General features: G+C 40.9%; 1 protein-coding gene across 1 annotated transcript in view; it reads left to right on the top strand.

Moving 5' to 3' along the window:
- Window positions 1-18,470, top strand: part of klf7b (Kruppel-like factor 7b) — a 67,330-nt gene that overhangs the window by 25,614 nt on the left and 23,246 nt on the right. Inside the window, exon 2 of the mRNA XM_038721050.1 lies at window positions 16,603-17,254. Coding sequence (XP_038576978.1) covers window positions 16,603-17,254 — 652 coding nt within the window. The remainder of the gene's footprint in view (window positions 1-16,602; window positions 17,255-18,470) is intronic.

The raw sequence follows: 18,470 nt of genomic DNA, 5'->3' as shown, positions 1-18,470 counted from the left end.
TAGATGAAGGCCTATCAGTTAAAGTTATGTAGCCTATAATTTTAATTTAAGTTAAATAGGTTACAGCTGTGTAGCACACAGAAGCTGTTGCCATGGTTACTATCCATAGAGCGCCTGCCGTTTACTCGCCGAGTGCTTGTCTCCCGTTCTGATCACCGGAGCAAAGAGCAACCCTGCAGGGCCAAGCGACTACGTTGTGATTTTAAGAACGTTCGTAAGACTGACATCAGCATGCAGTGTGTAGCTATTCACTTCGCTATGGCATTTGATCGCTTGTGTTGCTTTTGTTTACTTCTCCCACACACTGCATCCAGCATAGTCTGCCGAAGCCTCCTTCTGCTGCTTGTTTGGGTGGGTGATTAGCAGGCTGATCAACATCCAACCCCTTTGTGACCGTTTGTGACCCATGGTTTGACTGTAGTATGTGTATTCAGAGCCAGTGAGCAATGGACTTTCAAAATAATAGCCTAACAATAAAAACGTGCGATAAAATAATTGTCAGCGTAAATTAATGAATGTGTTAACGCGAAAATAATGCGTTAACGTGCCAAGCCCTAGTATTTTCTTTTTTTTTGGCTTACAAATTGGTTTCTTACTTGACCAGGGTCCTGTAAGGACACACTGATGCAGGTACACTCATTGCCCGCAGGTGGTCCGAATCCTTTTACTTTATTTGTCTGTATCGGTAGGCGTAAAATGTTGCTCTAGCTACTCATTTACTTTCTGGTAGGTGGTGCAGGTTGTTGAACTGGTCTGACAGTGACAGTACAGCTTCCCCTTGCGGAGAATCTACACTCTGCAAAATGTGAATGTGAGTGAGTTTGTGAATTAAAAGCCAGTTCCACGAGGAGTGTTTCATCCAATCTGAACGTCATCATGTCATTTATGTTCATGTCATTCTTTGTCCTCTATCTGGAACAGCATGAGGCTTTTATCAAACCACTTGGCAGAAGTGTCTCTTTACCTCTCACATGTACTCTTATTTAAGTTTCTAAGCCAATGGTTTTCCTAAAGTCAAGTGTTTAATGTTCACTTTTAGTCTGTCGCTCTCAAACCGTGGTGTGAATGAAAGTGAACAAAAACACTCGGAGTGAAAACCGCTCAGTGCTGCAAGTATCTAAAAACTGTAAAATAGTATTTACAAGAGAAGAGGAGATTGCTTTAGAGATTCAATTGCTTTATTCTCAAATAAGATGATACCAAGATTTAATGATCCCTGTGGGGAAATAAAAGAGTCATTATGGAAGAATACTGAGATACAGCACAAACTATAAAACAGTATGTAGTTAAAAGTGAAATTAATTATCTCACATTGAACTATTTCAACATATCATAGTAACAGTGTTTGCACAATAACTAAAGTAACATCAGACAGACATGCTTGGGCAAAAAATTTATAAATAAAAATAATACAGTACAAAAATAAATAGGATTAGTTATTATAGTACAAGGGCTAGGTATTGTTTGAAAATATTACAGGAAACAATACTGATACCAATAATTATTCAATACCTTACTTTGCTAAGTGTATAACAATTTTACACAAATTTTTCCTTTTATAGATAAATTATTTAAATGATTAAATTAACAATATAAACAATAGATTTCAAGTGCAACAATCGAACATAAACTTCAGCATCAATCAATCCTTTTATGAAGGTTATAATGTTCAGTTTTTGTTCAAGTTCAAGCATTGAGAGTTGATATGAAACTGTAATAGATACAGAAGAAAACTGCAAAAAAAAATGCTGTTGTTTTTCATTTAAAATAGGACCTCAAGTGATACACTGTACCATTGGTTCTTCAGATAAAAATATCAGGAAATGGTAAAAGTTCAAAGAACAAGTGGTACTACAGAGGTACTAAAGTGTTTATAGAGAGACCCATTCATGTACAGGCTGAGTGAAAGGTTAGACGTGTCTCTCTCTCTCTCTCTGTATGTGTGTGTGTGTGTGTGTGCACATACATGCATGCACTGTCTGGATGTGATGTGGGGACAACAAGCCCATCATTTTTCCAGGCTGCACAAACGCCTCATGGTGGAGGACAGGCCGTTCGACATGACAAATGACCTGCAGACAGAGAAAGAGAGAGAGAGAGAGAGAGAGAGAGAGAGAGAGCAGCTTCATTAACAGAAAGCACAACAGACAGAGGAACAGACGATTCTGCCACAGATTTCAATCCCTCCATCTCAGCCAATTAATGAAATAGCTAGCACACACACACACAAACACACAAAGAGCGAGAGGGACAAAGAGAGAGAGAATGGCCATAAGCCTGGTTAAGCAGTATTAAATTATTCTTCAAATTAAAAGGCCGTACCTGCCTTGTCCTTTTAGAGCTGTGTGTGTGTGTGTGTGTGTGTGTGTGTGTGTGTGTGTGTGTGTGTGTGTGTGTACACGTGAGTGATTAAGCTGTTAATTAATTTTATGTCTTTGTATTTAATAACCGTGGACAGTGAAAATGAAGTGTGTGTGTATGTGTGTGTGTGTGTGTGTGTGTGAGAGAGAGAGAGAGAGACAGAGAGAGAGAGAGATGGTGAGTGAGTGTGTTCTGGTTGATGTCTCTGTTATAACAGTTTTGCCTGACGAAGAGAAAGAACGGAAGAGCCAATGAGTAAAAATCCATAGAGACACATTTTTGGAAGCTTTTCCCGAATGTTTTTAATTATTTGTCTCTCAGAAAAGAGTAATTCACATTTGTACAAATATATCCAACTCACAACATTTGGTGGTTTGGGTAACAAAGTCACTCAGCTGCTGCTAAAACAGCTCACTTATTATTTCAACAAGGGATGGTAAAAGCCGTAGCAGCTGTAGCAGAATGATGTTTTATGAACATACTGTGTTGTTTTACTAAAATTCTGTTCTCCGTTTAATGCAAATCATATATATAATTCTAATCTAACAAAACAGGAATTGTGTTGAATTGATGCAATACATAATGGAAAAGCACACTTGCTGAACATAAAGTTGATTGAGTTTTATATATGATTTTCATTAATGCTTCAACTCACTATATTTATTTTTTTACTGTAATACTTACTCCACTGAAGTGCCTTAAGTTAGATTCCATCATTTTAATTCAAGATCCAAAAATCCACAAGAGATGCTTTTTGGTTTCTTTTTGTTTTTCATTTGATTATACATTTATTTGTATTTTCATGAAGTCTCTGTGCATATTATGTAATTACTATAAATCAGAGTCAATTCTGAGAATTATATAATGGACCTGACTTTCTTTAAGAAAAGGTTTTTTTTCTGTTTGTTTCTATGGTTTACCATACTGAAATAATGATGTGCTTCAGCTGTTTCACAAAGAAGTAAGAACAAGAAGAGGATGAGACACGGAGAGAGAAAAGGAGAAGGAAGGGAAAAGGTGACAAAGCGAAAGGAACGAAAGTGAATGAAAAAGAGAAAGTGGAGCAGGTGACCTTTGCTTTGTGAATGAGGAAGGAGGGAAGTGAAATGTGTGTGATGAAGAGAAAAGAGAGGAGGGAGGAGGTGTTTGTAGAGGTGGGAGGGGGGAGGGCTGCTCAAAGGCATGAAAAGATAGAGAGAATAGAGAGAAGATGGAGAGCGAGCAGTTACACAGCAGGAGAGTCTGAGTGCTCTCCTCCATCAGAGACTGTTGATTAAAATTTCATTGGCTGAGGCTGGAGGTCGGAGGTGACACCCTGTGTGTGTGTGTGTGTGTGTGTGTGTGTGTGTGTGTGTGTGTGCGCGCGCACTTCAGCAATAAAAGCTTAGAACCTCCTGTCTTCATGCACTCACTCACTCCTGTACTCTCACTCCCATTGGCTAATTATCTTTCTTTGTCTCTCGTTCTCTTGAGCTCACTGCTTTCTAATTGTCTCTCAGCTGTTGAACTGGTGTCACACTAGTCTGTCTTATTTTACGAAACGAAACCCCTAAATTACTTGCTTTTAGTTACCATTTACTAGTCACGAGTCAGCTCGTGCATAATGGCTACGACATGTATCCGGCTTTCCTTCATAACATTGATTGAGCATGTTCTCAGAAATTAACGCTATGCATCTCGAAGATTCAATTAAGCACATCAAATATGTCAAGAGTCTTGGGTTCAGTTGGTGTTATTCAACTGTTGTATTAAAATATTGAAGAATTTCCTAAAATGCATTGTTAAAGAGCCTCAGTAAAAGACATTAAACCTATTACTCTCACTTGTATCATTAATAATATAGAGCGCATAAACAACTAGTTTATATACAATAGTATATATAGTATAGTATATAGTATATACAATAATCATACCTGGTCATTCTGATTGAACTATTACTTATTTAGTCGATGGTTAGTGATGGTTGATCAGTATAAAGATTAATCAATAGCAAGATAGATTAAGTTATATATCCAGTAAAACAACACATTTCAGGTTAATTTAAATAATTTATCCATGTACATTTCAGTCTTGAAAATCAAAGTTTTTCAAATACTGGTGCTAATATCAGTTTCTGTACCAAACGTACACTTTTTTTTTCAATATGTAACTTTAAGAAATGTAAACACGTTATTAATGTCACAAAAGAAACCTTACTGCCACAGACACATTTTAGGTATCAGTCAGATGTTTGACTGTCGCTCAGACTAAGAAAGCTATCTGTAGATATTTATTTGGACTCTGGCCTCATGTTGGTAATTCTCTGTATTTGTGACATTTGATAAACTAAATGATTAATTAGTTACTTGAAAAAATCTCTGATAGACTACTTATTGAAGGAAATATACAATTGTTGTTACCCCAGACTGAGCCCCATTCAGTTTTTCCAGGCTAATAACTAATTCCTGATAAGTCACCTCATCCTTCCATCGGGTCTCGTCTTCCTTAACCTCTTTTATTGAAGCCTCCTCCTTCTGTTCAGATCCAACCCCACAGGACTCTCCTCTGTTTCTAGTGCTGCTTTTTCAATTTAGGCAGAGTGAGAGGACACCTGAACTCACTGACAGCACACACGGGTGCACACACAAACGCAGTGTCGGCTCCGTCACTGTAACAATGTCGTGTTGTGTCTGCATCTTTATCACTGCTGTGATTGTCATACAAAAGAGATTGATTTCAATGTTATGGTCCATTAGTGTGTTTGCATACCAAGGCAAACCTGGACCATATTTTGGACTTATTGTTATTGAGTAGTATCTGTGTATTTGATGGTTTGGAGTGTTGGTCAGAACTGTGTGGGAACATCATCTTTTGAAATTATGTATTTAGGCAACTATTTTGTATCAGCATAATACATTTTAGAATAAATGTCTGGAGTGAGAGAACTCCTGCACACTATCTTTTGTACTCTCATCTCTTCTCTTGCCTATGGATATTTCCTCCTACGCACCTGTCTACAAGAAACTGAAGGTGTCAAGACGTCTGGATTAAAATTTGTCGACATGTCAGAATATTTATGAGCTGCATTAATACCCACAATAATAATAACAACCACATATGACGAGTGATGTACATAATGATTGAGGTTAGGCAACAAAATGCAAAATAAAAATATATTTGCTGTTACCACAGGGATCTTGAACCTGTTTAAGGTGTTGAAGGTTAATCTTTTATATGGTGCCCATGAAAGTTACCTTTGTATTTTATTATTTTTTGTCTGTGTTATTGAAAAATAACATGGACTAATCATTTAAATAAATGGACTGCTGTTTTGTTGTCACATAGAATGGTGATGAATGTCAAACATATTGTGTAGTCTGCACATGGCGAGATGCTTAGATTCGGTATACACAAAAAACAGCATAGTTAAAGGGACTTTCTTTGAACATGAATATTTGTGCAGTTAGAATCACTGTACAAACCTATTACAGATAAAGCACACACACATCAAAGGTGAACGGTTAAGGGACTTGAGCTGTTAGCCTGCAGTTTGGATATGATGAGCTTCTTTGGATCTCCAGCTGATCAGCAGGTAGTTTAGCAGGAGCACTGCAATATTTAGAGAAGGGTTTTCTGGTATTGGAAGCAGTAGCAGTGACAGTATTGGAAGCAGAGCCAGGCTGGGATGGTCACTATCCAGCAGAATGATAATGGCTCGTTACTGCAGCTGGCTCTGCCACCAGTGCAGTGTAGGCATGAGGAAGCTGGTGTCTCCAAAATGGCAGCTGTCCATACACTATCTCCTGCAGCCTGGACCTCAGGCTGCATGAGAGGACAGTTTATGTACCGTATGCTGCTGCGCTGTAGTACCACCCCTGTTCACATACACTTGTATACAGTTTCAACATGACAATGCCCTCATGCACAAAGTCAGGTCTATAAATAAATGGTTTTCACAGTTTAGTGTGGAAAAACTGGACTGGCCTTCACAGAGCTCTGACCTCAACCCTATCCTGCACCTTTGGGATGAACAGGACTGTGAGCCAGGCCTTATCTCCCAACATCAGTCTTGGACCTCACTAATGCTCAGGAGCAAATCCCTGCAGCCGTGTTCCAAAATCTGGTGGAAAGTGTTCAACCAAAAGAGTGGAGGCTGATGTAGCAGCACATTAATGCCCATGGTAACAATCAAGTAGGTGAAATGTTCAGTGGTCGACATACATTTTGGCCATGTGGTGTATTTTATGCTTAGCATAATAAGACATTGGTGATGTTTGTGTTGCTCCAGCATTTGATTAGACGAGGGTTAATCATCCAGATTACAAGGTACGCATTTATAAGTCAATATGACTCACCTTACAGACGCGGCTGCAGTAACTCAGCAAGCATCTCCACAGGCAGCTTCACACAAACTGCACTTCAGTCTGTAACAAAGCCCCAAACACACTGTGCAGCACTGATGCTTGCTCAGACATAAAGGAGCTCGCTGCCAATGGCACCAGTTTGATATTGTGCACACACTCAAGCATGAAGCATTACATATTCACACACATCAGTTAAAAGTCATTATGCTCTTCTCACTCACACACACATTCGCAGTGTACACAGCCGCATCAGCAAATTAGCTGAATAAAGAGCCTCTTTTTGCCTTTTTCTTTTGAGTGTCTAATTAGCCATCAGAGCCCGCTGTGTGGAGAGAGCGAGATCCATCAAGAGGTTGAGCTTCAAAGAACAGTTTATGGAAGCCAAAGCACTTTAATTAGGACCTATTTGCACGAGAAACCGGAGAGAAAAACATAATTTGAAGCCAAAAGCTGTGTAATGTAGAGGGAAAATAAACACACTCCAATGTACACACAAATAAAGACAGACAGGAACAAAATGAAAGGATTAAACTCGAGGAGATGAGATCTTCACAAAAAGGCTTTCTACAGATGTAGAGGGGGAAACTGATTCCTCATACTGGAACATCAGGTTTCTGTAGTCAATGAGGAGATTTACATGCATGCAACTGTGACACACGCTATTTTGGGTTCTTCATTTGTGTGAATTAACTGCAGTAACATGTAGATACAAGACGAGGCCACACTGTATAGTCATGTTTGTTTAAAGGAAAGGTTTTGCCAGTTTTTTTTATAAAGTATCTACAAATTATATGTACGTCAAACAACTGAGATCCATTTTATGGAACTAAAAAATGTCTATTGTTCTGTGAGTTCCAAAGATCTATGATGTATTCACTGCAAATCTCTACATGACCTTTTCACCATTTCCATTCATGTCAACCATACTTGTTTTTTATCCAGGTTTATGTGTGTCAAAGAGATTTAAAGGAAAATTGCAGCCACATGTGAGCAGTCGGGCTCATGGCGCATCATCTAGAGATCGGTCGTCTCACCAATTTTTTTCAAATGAATCACGCAGTTCTCATCAAAAATATCAGTTTAAATGGGTATATCTGTAGAATCTGTCATAGACATGAAAAAAATATTTGAAATGTTTTAACTCAACACCTCTATCTGTTTCACATCTAGCCTTTCTGTGGACTGAATTCTTTCATTTGTTAACAAGGCTTTTACTGTATTGTATTTGTCAAAGGGAGACTCAAGTTAGAAAGATAGGGTTGGTAGTTGCAGCACAGCAGCAGCAATGCTGTCTGTGTGGACACCACACACGTGCGAGCCACAGAAGTTCAGCGAGGCAATCATCAGGTAGAGGTAGGCGGTGTGGCCCAAGCGTGAGACACCAACTATAGTCACAGCTTCACACAGTGTACAGGGAAACCACATGTCTGCTAAAACCTATATGGAAGTTAACATTAAAATCATCACCTCATTACCCAATCTGTTGGTTTTAAATTTCCATTACATTTTAAAGAGCTACTGGTTTGAGTTTTACCAAGTGAGTGCATACTGTTTTATGATACAATAGACAATTCTGATGGATATTTTGGTGATATCTAATATTACATGGGCAAAGAATGATTTTAAAATGTTTCACAGCATGGTAGCTAAGCTAATGTTTAGTCATTTTGGCAGAGCTTTTTTTTAGGTAGGTTTTTTAGGTAGGTTTTATAAATTGTGATTTTACTGGTATTAGTACATGTATTCATTTCTGCGACCTGTCTCTGTTCATAGTGTATATTTCGCATCCCTGAATTAGCAGAATATCACATTTCAACTGGGCTTTGCTTCTGATTTTATTGGAAAAACATAGCCATAGTTCTTAAAATATCACATTTGTGCAATGTTGCACCAAATTACACTGAAGATAAGTTATATAGAATCAAAAACTTACAAAATAATGCTTAGAATGGGCTGAATCACTTATTGACTGTCCATACCCAGTCTTTGTAGAATATAAAGTCTTGTAGAAAGAAAGCTGTTGATGTTTCTAATGTTGTTCAGTCAGTCGTTCATGTAGCAATAACCACATGTGAAGCACATCATTATAGTAGGTGTCACTTTACAGAATCACGTAAATGGCATAATTTCATCATTGTCCAAATAGAAATGTTGGTAATAGTCACATAAATGTGTGCATGCAAACACAGACGGAGCATCTCCTGCTGAACCCACTTCAGTCTGTTTGCTGAGCTCCATCCTCAGTGATCTTTTGTCTGTCAAAAGCTCTTAGCGCTTCCATCCAGAGCCCTCTGCTCTCTGCATTCATTATTAATGGGGCCTCAGCAGGCTGAGAACACACACATACACACACACACTCACACACAAACGCAGGCAGGACCTGCACGTTATTGTTAGCTATTTTACAAGATATAGACAAGATATTAATTCAAATGCTCAAAATATAAAGGGAAAAAAGCCTTTATATTTTAGCCTTTAGCAAATTTTTGTTAGTTTGTTATATTAATTGAATGAATTACTATATAGACATTAAGACCTTTCAAATAAAGTGCAAAATCCTTTGGTCAGCCACAGCAAACAATGAAACTGCATTTGCTTCTGACCTTGTTTGACCTTGACCTCCAGTACAATCACACAGTTAAACCAAGCAACAGTGAAAAGCATGAAGTGAGCACCACAGTAGTGAAAATAATTCTGTGAAATGGGTACATTAACTGCAACTGTAGAACCCATTTTTCTCTCTGTGCACATGCGACAGCTCACATGAGTAATAGTCTTTATTGATGGCTGATTTCTTATAGACAGAACAATTGAAACATGTTCCCCTTGGGTTGTTGTAAATAGCTGATTCCAGAGGTTTCCCACTGGAAATAAACATCTGCCACTGAGTTCTGTATATACGTTAGGTAACACTACCGTACCGGTGAGCCTCAACGGCTATTGCTGGATGGTCACATCATACAAACTGTAATTAAGAAAAGCCAAGTGGGGAAAGTTTTCACATCCACCTCTTAGTTGTAATTGTGAGTAGGTGAAACTGGGAATTTTGGCGACTACAATATATCTCAATTGTTAAAAAGAACTATAGAAATGTCAACAAACGTACACTATTTCATAGTGGTTGTACGTGTCAGTGAACTTCACTTAAAAAACTGAAAATTCAGGCTGAACATCCATTTTTCTGGTGTGACTGCTGGGCTATAAAAAGTTATTTTCTTATAGATGGAACCATCTTTGAGTAAAGCACGAATGCTGAATTGTTCTTCTCATTCTGACAAAGATGGTGTGATTATGGCATTACTTATTTATTTGATCCAGAATCTGAAAGCAAATTGATTTAAACTGATTTTTTTGGCGGGTTGAAGTGCTTTACTTCAACCCGCTTCGAGCAACAGAATCCGAAGCTCTCTGATTGGATGTTTCAATCTGTTAGGTTCACTGTCTTGTACTTTTGACTTTTTGTCAGTGAAGCAGATTTTCTTCAGCTCAGTGTTTCATTGTTTACACTGATGATTCAACCAGGATGGTTTCATGTCCTTACTAATGCAGCCAGTCAGAAACCATTTTTTATGGGAAAAATGAAATGGAGTGGCTACTGGCTGCGACTGCGTAATGTGTGTGTGTGTGTGTGTGTGTGTGTGTGTGTGTGTGTGTGTGTGTGTGTGTGTGTGTGTTTTTCGATGTGACCTTTCTCCATATGGTGTGGGACTGAGCAGGGGGACAGGAGGTGAGCCCTACACATGCTATCAGTCTGAGCTGTTAGCCAGCAGCCACTGTCACACAGACACACACACACACCCACACACATACGCTGCAGGCCATACATGTCATTGTTACCTGATATTCATAGTGTGTAGGAGAAACAGACGAAGGAGAAGGTCATACATGTGATGTCAGAGGCGTGCTTTCACTGCCAGCCGTGGGTTTGATTGCCACTCGCTCCTCTTCCACAGCCCTGGGCTCTCTCTACCCTCTGTCCTCCCTGCCCACCTCCCACAATCCCCAGCATCAGTCCAGCCCCCGCCAGGGTACACGTAGACCATTCTATTTTTGATTTCTAGTCCAAGTGAAAACAATGATACAGTATGCCATCAGAAATCACTTACAGAGACTGTGTGTACTGTATCAAAGAGAGCTGATACTCATGGTGCAGTTGTGTCTGAGGATGATTAATTATGTTTATAACACATACTGTATAGTAGCAAAATCTAATTCTACGGAACCCAACCGTCGTTGGATAAGGAGAAAATACTTTTATATAATTAGCTTTGTTTGTGTGCAAAACTTCCCTTTTATCTTGAGAAATATTTTGCTTGTGTCCTGCAAGCAGCTTGATTCCTTCAGAATAAAAGCTTAATATCCGGTAACACTAATGAATCACAAAACCTGCATAAATGATGCATCAAAGTACCCCTTTTTATGACCTTTACATCCTCATGGTGTCTGAGAGTGTAAAAAAAAAGCAAAGCCTAATGAACGTAGCTAGAGCAAGCCAATTTTCTTCCAGACTCTCTTGAACCGTGTGTTGTCAGATTTAGGCCACATCCATCTACCACAGGAAGACAAGAATAATATTCATTAACACAGCGTTTTGAGATAGACACAGAGTATTGTTGCTATCTGTGAAATTTCTAAATTCAAGGTTCTTTCAGCAGTTGTCTTTTTTTTGAGTTTTTGACCATACACAATGGCCTTCTTTGGTAAATTGAACTTGCTCAGGTGTCATCACACGTTAACAGGTGTTTGGTCCAGCCCGTTTTCACCAGAAAAACAGTTGTATAGGTCCCAGCCGTTAATTACGACCCATATTTATGTTTTTAGTTATGCCGCAACCTCCAGTGGCAGAAGAAGTCAGATGATGTAGTAAGGAGTAACATGTGATGGGGTGGGTGGATGTGTCAAGTAAACTGAGGGCTTTCACTCAGGAGACTGAGGTTCGAGTCCCATGTGAAAGAAAGTGATAGTTGACATATTTTAAGTTAAATAATGGTTTGTAGATGACTTATGTCACAATGCAGTACAGAAACAACATTCAAAGATTTCAAAGAACTAAACTTATCATTTGTGATTGTGTACTCTTCTACCATCCAAACCACGCAGCTACGTTGTCTTGAAAGAACATGTCTGTTTGAGTTCCACTCCAAATAAGCTGATGTATGTTTGATTAGCTCCGGTATTGGTTTCTAGGAAGGTTTTCTTCAGTATCAGAATCCGAATCTGGTTTATTGCCAGGTACATTTTCACATACGAGGAATATGCCTTGGTATGAATTGGTGCTTACAGTACACATAACATAAATAGTAATATAAATATATAAAAAGTAAGGAGATCAAAAATTAAAGTATACAAAAAGTATAAAAAGATACATTAATACTATAATACAATGCTGACAAGTATGTGCAAAAGTTGGCAACATGAGCATAAAGCACAGTTGAGCGTTGTTGTAAAGTGTGGGGTCATGAAAGTGTATGAGTGTGTGTAAGTTTGGGGAGGGGGATATCAGAGTCACTGACAGTGGGGACCCGGGCCTTGTTGAGGAAGCCCACTGCCATCGGAAAGAAACTGTTCTTGTGCCGAGAGGTTTTGGTCCTGATGGACCGCAGCCTCCTGCCAGAGGGGAGAGTCTGAAACAGTTCCCACTTGAGGTTCTGGGAGATGATGGTGCCCAGGAAGCGGAAGGAGTCCACAGTGGTGACTGGGGAGTCACACAGGATGATGGGGGAGGGTGGGGCTGGGCTCTTTCTGAAGTCCATGACCATCTCCACTCTCTTCAGAGCGTTGAGCTCCAGACTGTTCTGGCTGCACCAGTCACCAGATGGTCGATCTCCCACCTGTAGGCAGACTCATCCCCACCAGAGATGAGCCCAATGAGGGTGGTGTCATCCGCAAACTTCAGGAGCTTGACAGACTGGTGACTGGAGGTGCAGCTGTTGGTGTACAGGGAGAAGAGCAGGGGGGAAAGAACAAAGCCTTGAGGGGAACCGGTGCTGAGGGTCCTGGAGTCAGAGAGATGTTTTCCCAGCTTAACGTGCTGCTTCCTGTCCTTCAGGAAGTCAGTGCTCCACCTGCAGGTGGAGTCAGGCATGTCAACTAAGAGAGCTTGTCCTGAAGCAGGGCCAAGATGATGGTGTTGAAAGCAGAGCTGAAGTCCACAAACAGGATCCTGGCGTAGGTTCCTGGGGAGTCCGTGTGCTGGAGGATGTAGTGAAGGGCTGTGTTTACTGCGTCGTCTACAGACCTGTTGGCTCTGTAGGCGAACTGCAGGGGGTCCAGGAGTGGGTCTGTGATGGATTTCAGGTGGGACAACACAAGGCGCTCAAAGGACTTCATAACCACAGATGTCAGGGCGACGGGTCTGTAGTCGTTTAGTCCAGTGGTCTTTTTTGGGAACAGGGATGATGGTGGAGACTTTGAAGCAGGCTGGCACATGGCATGTCTCCAGTGAGGTGTTAAAATGTCTGTGAACACCGGGGACAGCTGATTGCCGCAGTGCTTCAGGGTGAATGTGGAGACAGAATCCGGTCCCGCTGCCGAGGTTTTTGCCTCCTGAACAGTCTGTTGACATCCCTCTCTAGGATGTTAAGAGAGGGGGAGGAGGTGGGGGATGAGATGGTGGACTGTGGCCAATCAGTGGTGTGACGGGGGATGGTGTCAGGTCTGTCCCATTGTCTTTCAAAGCGACAGTAAAACTGGTTCTATTCATTGGCAAGGCGTGAGTCGTTCATGGATTGGGGGATTTAGGTTTGTAGCTGGTGATCTGTCTGAGGCCTCTCCAGACAGAAGCAGAGTCATTATTTGAGAACTGGTGTTGTAATCTCTCTGCGTACAGCTGTTTAGCATCTCGCACTGCATTGCTAAACCTGTACTCTGACTCCTTAAACCTGGCCCGGTCGCCACTCCTAAACGCCTCTTCTTTTCCAACCTCAGCTGTCTGAGCTTAGCTGTGAACCAGGGTTTGTCACCCTTGTCCGTGTTGGAATGCAGCTGTCTTTACAGAAGCTGATGTAGGACGTCACAGCCTCTGTATACTCATCCAGACTGTTGGTAGCAGTCCTGAAAACATCCCAGTCAGTGCAGTCCAAGCACAAGCAATTCACAGCACTAGTATCAGCTTTGCAAAAGACATTGTTACCAGGCATAATCTTTGCTTTTGTACATACATGCTTCTCTTTTTTAAGTTTCCTTATGAAGCAATGTAACCCCCCAAAGAAATATCTTTGATTTATATTCATATGCAAATGAGCATCCTTAGGAAACAGACATTCTTTTAAGGAAGAAGAAAGGGACAAAAGGAGGGAGAAGGAAGTTCAGCTTATCACCACTCAACAGATGTTAAGACTAAATGTGTTGGTTTGTCTGTCTCGTCACTGAGGCTGAGCAGAGCAAAGCTTCAGTGCTGGCCTGTCTGAATGGACCAAGTCAACCAGCTGCTTCTAAGAAAAAACATTTCTATAGTGGCTGTAATTTGCTCTGATGGCAGAGGTGGAAAGAGCCAGAGGATCAGGATGAGAACCTTCAGCTGCCAAAGGCCTTTGGCCAAAAAGAGGAAATTCATTTTCCAAGTAGATTCAGTAAAGGCACTATGCTGCAGGATAGTGTTGGAGCCAGGTTGCTTGCAAAGAAAGTGCTGGGTGGACAGTTACAGAGCTGTGGACTGGCCTGGTGTCTTTTCCCTCTCTCTCTCGACAACAACAAACATCACAAAAACACGAACGTGAGCGTCATGATCGCAGGATTTGTTTACTCCTGTTGAGGGTTTAAGGATTTCCCTTGATTTTAAAACATGTAACTTTCAAAAGACATAACAGCTACATGTGTCTTATTTTCCCTGTGGGATTGAGGCCGATAGAATTTCAATAAAAACTAGTGTTGTAGACGTAAGAGATCAAAGCAGGAGCTGGATTGACTCAACGGTGCCATGTAGACCTCAACAGTACAGCTGGTTGTTCAAGTGAGGGGGGCAGGAATCACAGAAAACATAAAAGTTTAGAGAGGAGAGGTGTAGCCTTCAGGTCAGAAAAGTAGGTTAGTGACCAAAAGGTTTCTGGCTCAAATCCCTTGAGGTAATGTGGCGGGTGCCCTTGACCGAGGCACTGTGGCGAAGCTACTCTGCTGCCAAAATCTGGAGTTATATATTTGTTGAAAAAATGCACATATGTCTCTAATACCTCTGGATAAAGGTTGAATAAACAATTAAAGACTTACTCGCCTTTTCCCTTGTTTCTCTCTCCTTATCTCCCTTCCTTCTCTTTGTTTTTTTTTTGTTTGACTTTCCCTCCGTCATCTTGCTCCCCTTCCTTTCTCTATCTTGCGATATAACTTCCATGGCTGGTTGATTTGGTTGAGCAGAGGGAAACAGGCAAGGCTCCCACAGTTCAGGGCTCCAGAGAGCTCGTCCAGGCAGCAGCAATCAATCACAGACTAAATCCTTCTTCTCTCAGGACTCCCGTGTGCCAGGTGACATGGCCAACAGCTGCAGAGAAATATAAAGCCTACAGTGGGTATTTCATTTGAAATAGATTAGTAAACATGGTCTCTGAAAAGTCTACAGTCCAGGGAATCCACTGAGTGTACCAATGTCAGAAGAATATGTAAAGGGCAAAACTCTCCTCACCTAACAAAACAATGGCATTGGTCGTTTGTTTACATTTTCTTGACAAATGAGTTCTTTCACGCGTACAAATGGTGGAGGGTTTTGCACAGTGGATGGTGTGACTTTGACATGGGAGATTGCTGTTTTTATCAAAGTTCCTACAAACAGTCAAAATTGGTTTCTTTAAACCACAACCATGCTCTTTCTCTATCCTTAAAGGTTTGCTGGAGGTCTAGAAGCGCCAAAGAGATGTTCAATGAGTGGGTCCAGATTTTGTTTGTGTCGTGCACACGCACAAGAACGTTCTTGCACAACACATTCCTGCCAATGGCGTCACACTGTTCCACTGACCAACCGGCGGCGTTATTGTGCCAAGATAAGCAGCAAAGACACAAAAGAAGTCTGCTTGCTAAACTTTAGTGTAAACCATTCAGGTTACCAATTTTTAAGAAAAATTGTCTTTGCAAATGTTTTACGAGGAATTAAATTATTCTGTATTGGAAGGCACCAATAAATAACCTATTTTGTTGTTTAGGTTGAATGACTTGTTTGAGATTTAAGGTTTAAACTACCATCTTCATGTGGTGATCAGAAACCCTGGAAAATCATGCGAAGTCAACAAGTGAAGAATGATAGAGGGGTGCTTTTCCTGTTATTACAGCGCATTGCTGTATGTAACAATCAGTATCCTATGTTTTGTACGAGTTAAAGATGGATTATCGTTCCAGTCAGTCATGTGAAAAAAGTGAAAACTTATTGCAAATGAAAGTGTGTGTGGTCTGAGATCAGAGATCGCTGCATGCGTAACCATGAGATAGTGGCAAAGTCAACAACATCAAAAACATCAACGAATAATGAGTTCGAAGTGGTAGTGAGCACTACAGCAGCAGTAAATGGTGTTGGCATGAAGGTATCAACAACAAGACCTGTCAGGTTATGGAAGCTATCCTGTATATCTGTTTGAATATGTATTGTATGTTCCCCAGTCATAGAACTGATGTGATGTGTGTGATATCGGGCAATATAAATAGCCTTGACTTGTATCAATGAGCCACGTTTGCTGAAGCATGAATGAAATGCTCATGGCCAATTAATGGAAACAAGTGTGACTTCAATGTTCTGCCTGAACTTACATGTACTGTATGTGAGACCTGTGTTAAACCTGTTGACCTAAGGCTATTTAAACCTTGCTGTGACACAGTATCTTGTATATGTAGATGGTGCGAGTTGTAAGAAACACTGAATGAAAAGCAGTAAAGTATATTTATTTCTAACTCTGGGTCCATATGCTTCCTTTTCTTTCAGACATGTCTAGAGTTGGAGCGGTATCTACAGACGGAGCCCAAGCGACTCTCAGAGCTCTTTGATGAGGAGCTGGATTGTCTCTTAACGCCGGCCTTCATGCAGGGAGGTGACAGTGATGAGGACCTGATGGACCCCCTCCTCCCCAGCCTCCCTGACCAGCCAAGCCCGCCTCCACTACTGGTGACTCTCCCCAGGGTCCAGGCCAAAATCCTCCAGGTGCCCAACCCCAGCAAGACCCAAGCAGAGGCAGGAACTGAAACACTCACACCAAAGGACCAAGTCCTCGCAGGAGTCAGCGCCGCACAGCTTAGCGCCGCTGTTACATCCCTAACGCCACCATCGTCACCAGAGCTCGGCCGCCACCTCGTCAAACCCACACAAACACTGACTGCGACGGCAGACGGCACACTAACGCTCAAACTTGTGGCGAAGAAGGTCGGGTTAGGGGAGGCTAAACTGGTGGCAGCACGAGCGGTACCGTCACCGCCAAGCCGAGTAGGAACCCTCAGTGACAGTGAGCAGGGAGGAGGAGGAAGTCTGGGAGGAGAGGTACCAGAGAACAAAAAGAGAGTCCACCGGTGCCAGTTTAATGGCTGCAGGAAGGTTTACACCAAGAGCTCCCATCTGAAGGCACATCAGAGGACTCACACAGGTAAGACTTTCATTTCATTCATTACAAATAATCTAGGCCTATATTACAATGCTAAACCGGAAAATTATTTCAGCTGTGTACTACACCATTTTGGATTTGAAATGAAACAGTGAGGTTACAGTGTTGACTTTCACATCAATATTGGGTGAACACTGTTGGTAGTACAGTACACTTTAGTACAGGCCTGACAGGGCTTTAGGAAAGATTCCAAATGTGTGATGATGTCTGTGAGACAAATATTTAAAATGATGATTTTTCAACTTTTCCATTTACTTTCTACTGTGCCCTAAACTTATGGGACGATATATGGAAGTGACTAAAATTCCTGCACTGTTAGCTTAAGCTGATAGTAAGCATTTTTACCTCATAGTCTATGTTCTGTTTCAAACCCAATGTGCTGGGGTTTGAAAATATGAAATGTCAATGTCCTGATACAGTTGCCAGCACTGCACATAAACCAGCACATTTTATCTGCAAAGAAAGCATCTGATATTTCATTTTTATTTTTTAAAGATGTTAAGACCATCTCCCCTTCTTCATCTGCTTCTGATATGATCATCCAGATGTATTTATTTCTTCAGGAGTCTTGATACCAGCTCAGTGCCAAAACGCCCTTCCTCAGTAACTGCCTGATGATTGATAGTCTGGTAGTAAATGACATTGTGAATTCAGTTGTGTCCAACTGGGTCTGACATGCAGCTTTAGCTGCTAACTACAGCTGCCCTCTCAGTGACCCTCAGACAGAACACACACCAGGCTAATGTGTCCAGGGGCTGTTTGCCATGAATGTTAGCATGTGGAGATGGGCTTTGGGTCAATGAAGGAGACACGAGTGAAGATGAATTTGACTGATGCAGATTATGATGAATTCATGATTTGCTTGAGTTTAACTGCATTAAGTCACCTGAACTCAGCCTGGAAATTTACATCAGTCATGGTGAGTAGTTTAATTGAATCTCCAACAGACTGTCTGTTATGTTACCTCGCATAACACATGGATACAAAACATTTCAATTAATTCCACAATTAAGTCTATTCCTCAAGCAAAAAGGATCTTTGTTGTTGTGTTAAGTCTCGGGTCTAACTATTCGTAATTGTTTGACATACAGTAAAATGAACTGGGGTAAAAAGGTGCTCCAACTTTTCAGCAGATTTCACTAGGAAACCAATAAAAGTAAAAGGGTTAAGTCCCGTCAAAAATTAAAAGGAAGAGTTA

This window comes from Micropterus salmoides, unplaced genomic scaffold, assembly GCF_014851395.1.
Source record: "Micropterus salmoides isolate LMB-PRFRI ecotype aquatic unplaced genomic scaffold, ASM1485139v1 Ms_hic_scaffold_15, whole genome shotgun sequence".
Taxonomy (NCBI): domain Eukaryota; kingdom Metazoa; phylum Chordata; class Actinopteri; order Centrarchiformes; family Centrarchidae; genus Micropterus; species Micropterus salmoides.
The sequence above is the reverse complement of the archived record's forward strand: the minus strand, read 5'-3'. Positions and strand labels throughout refer to the sequence as shown.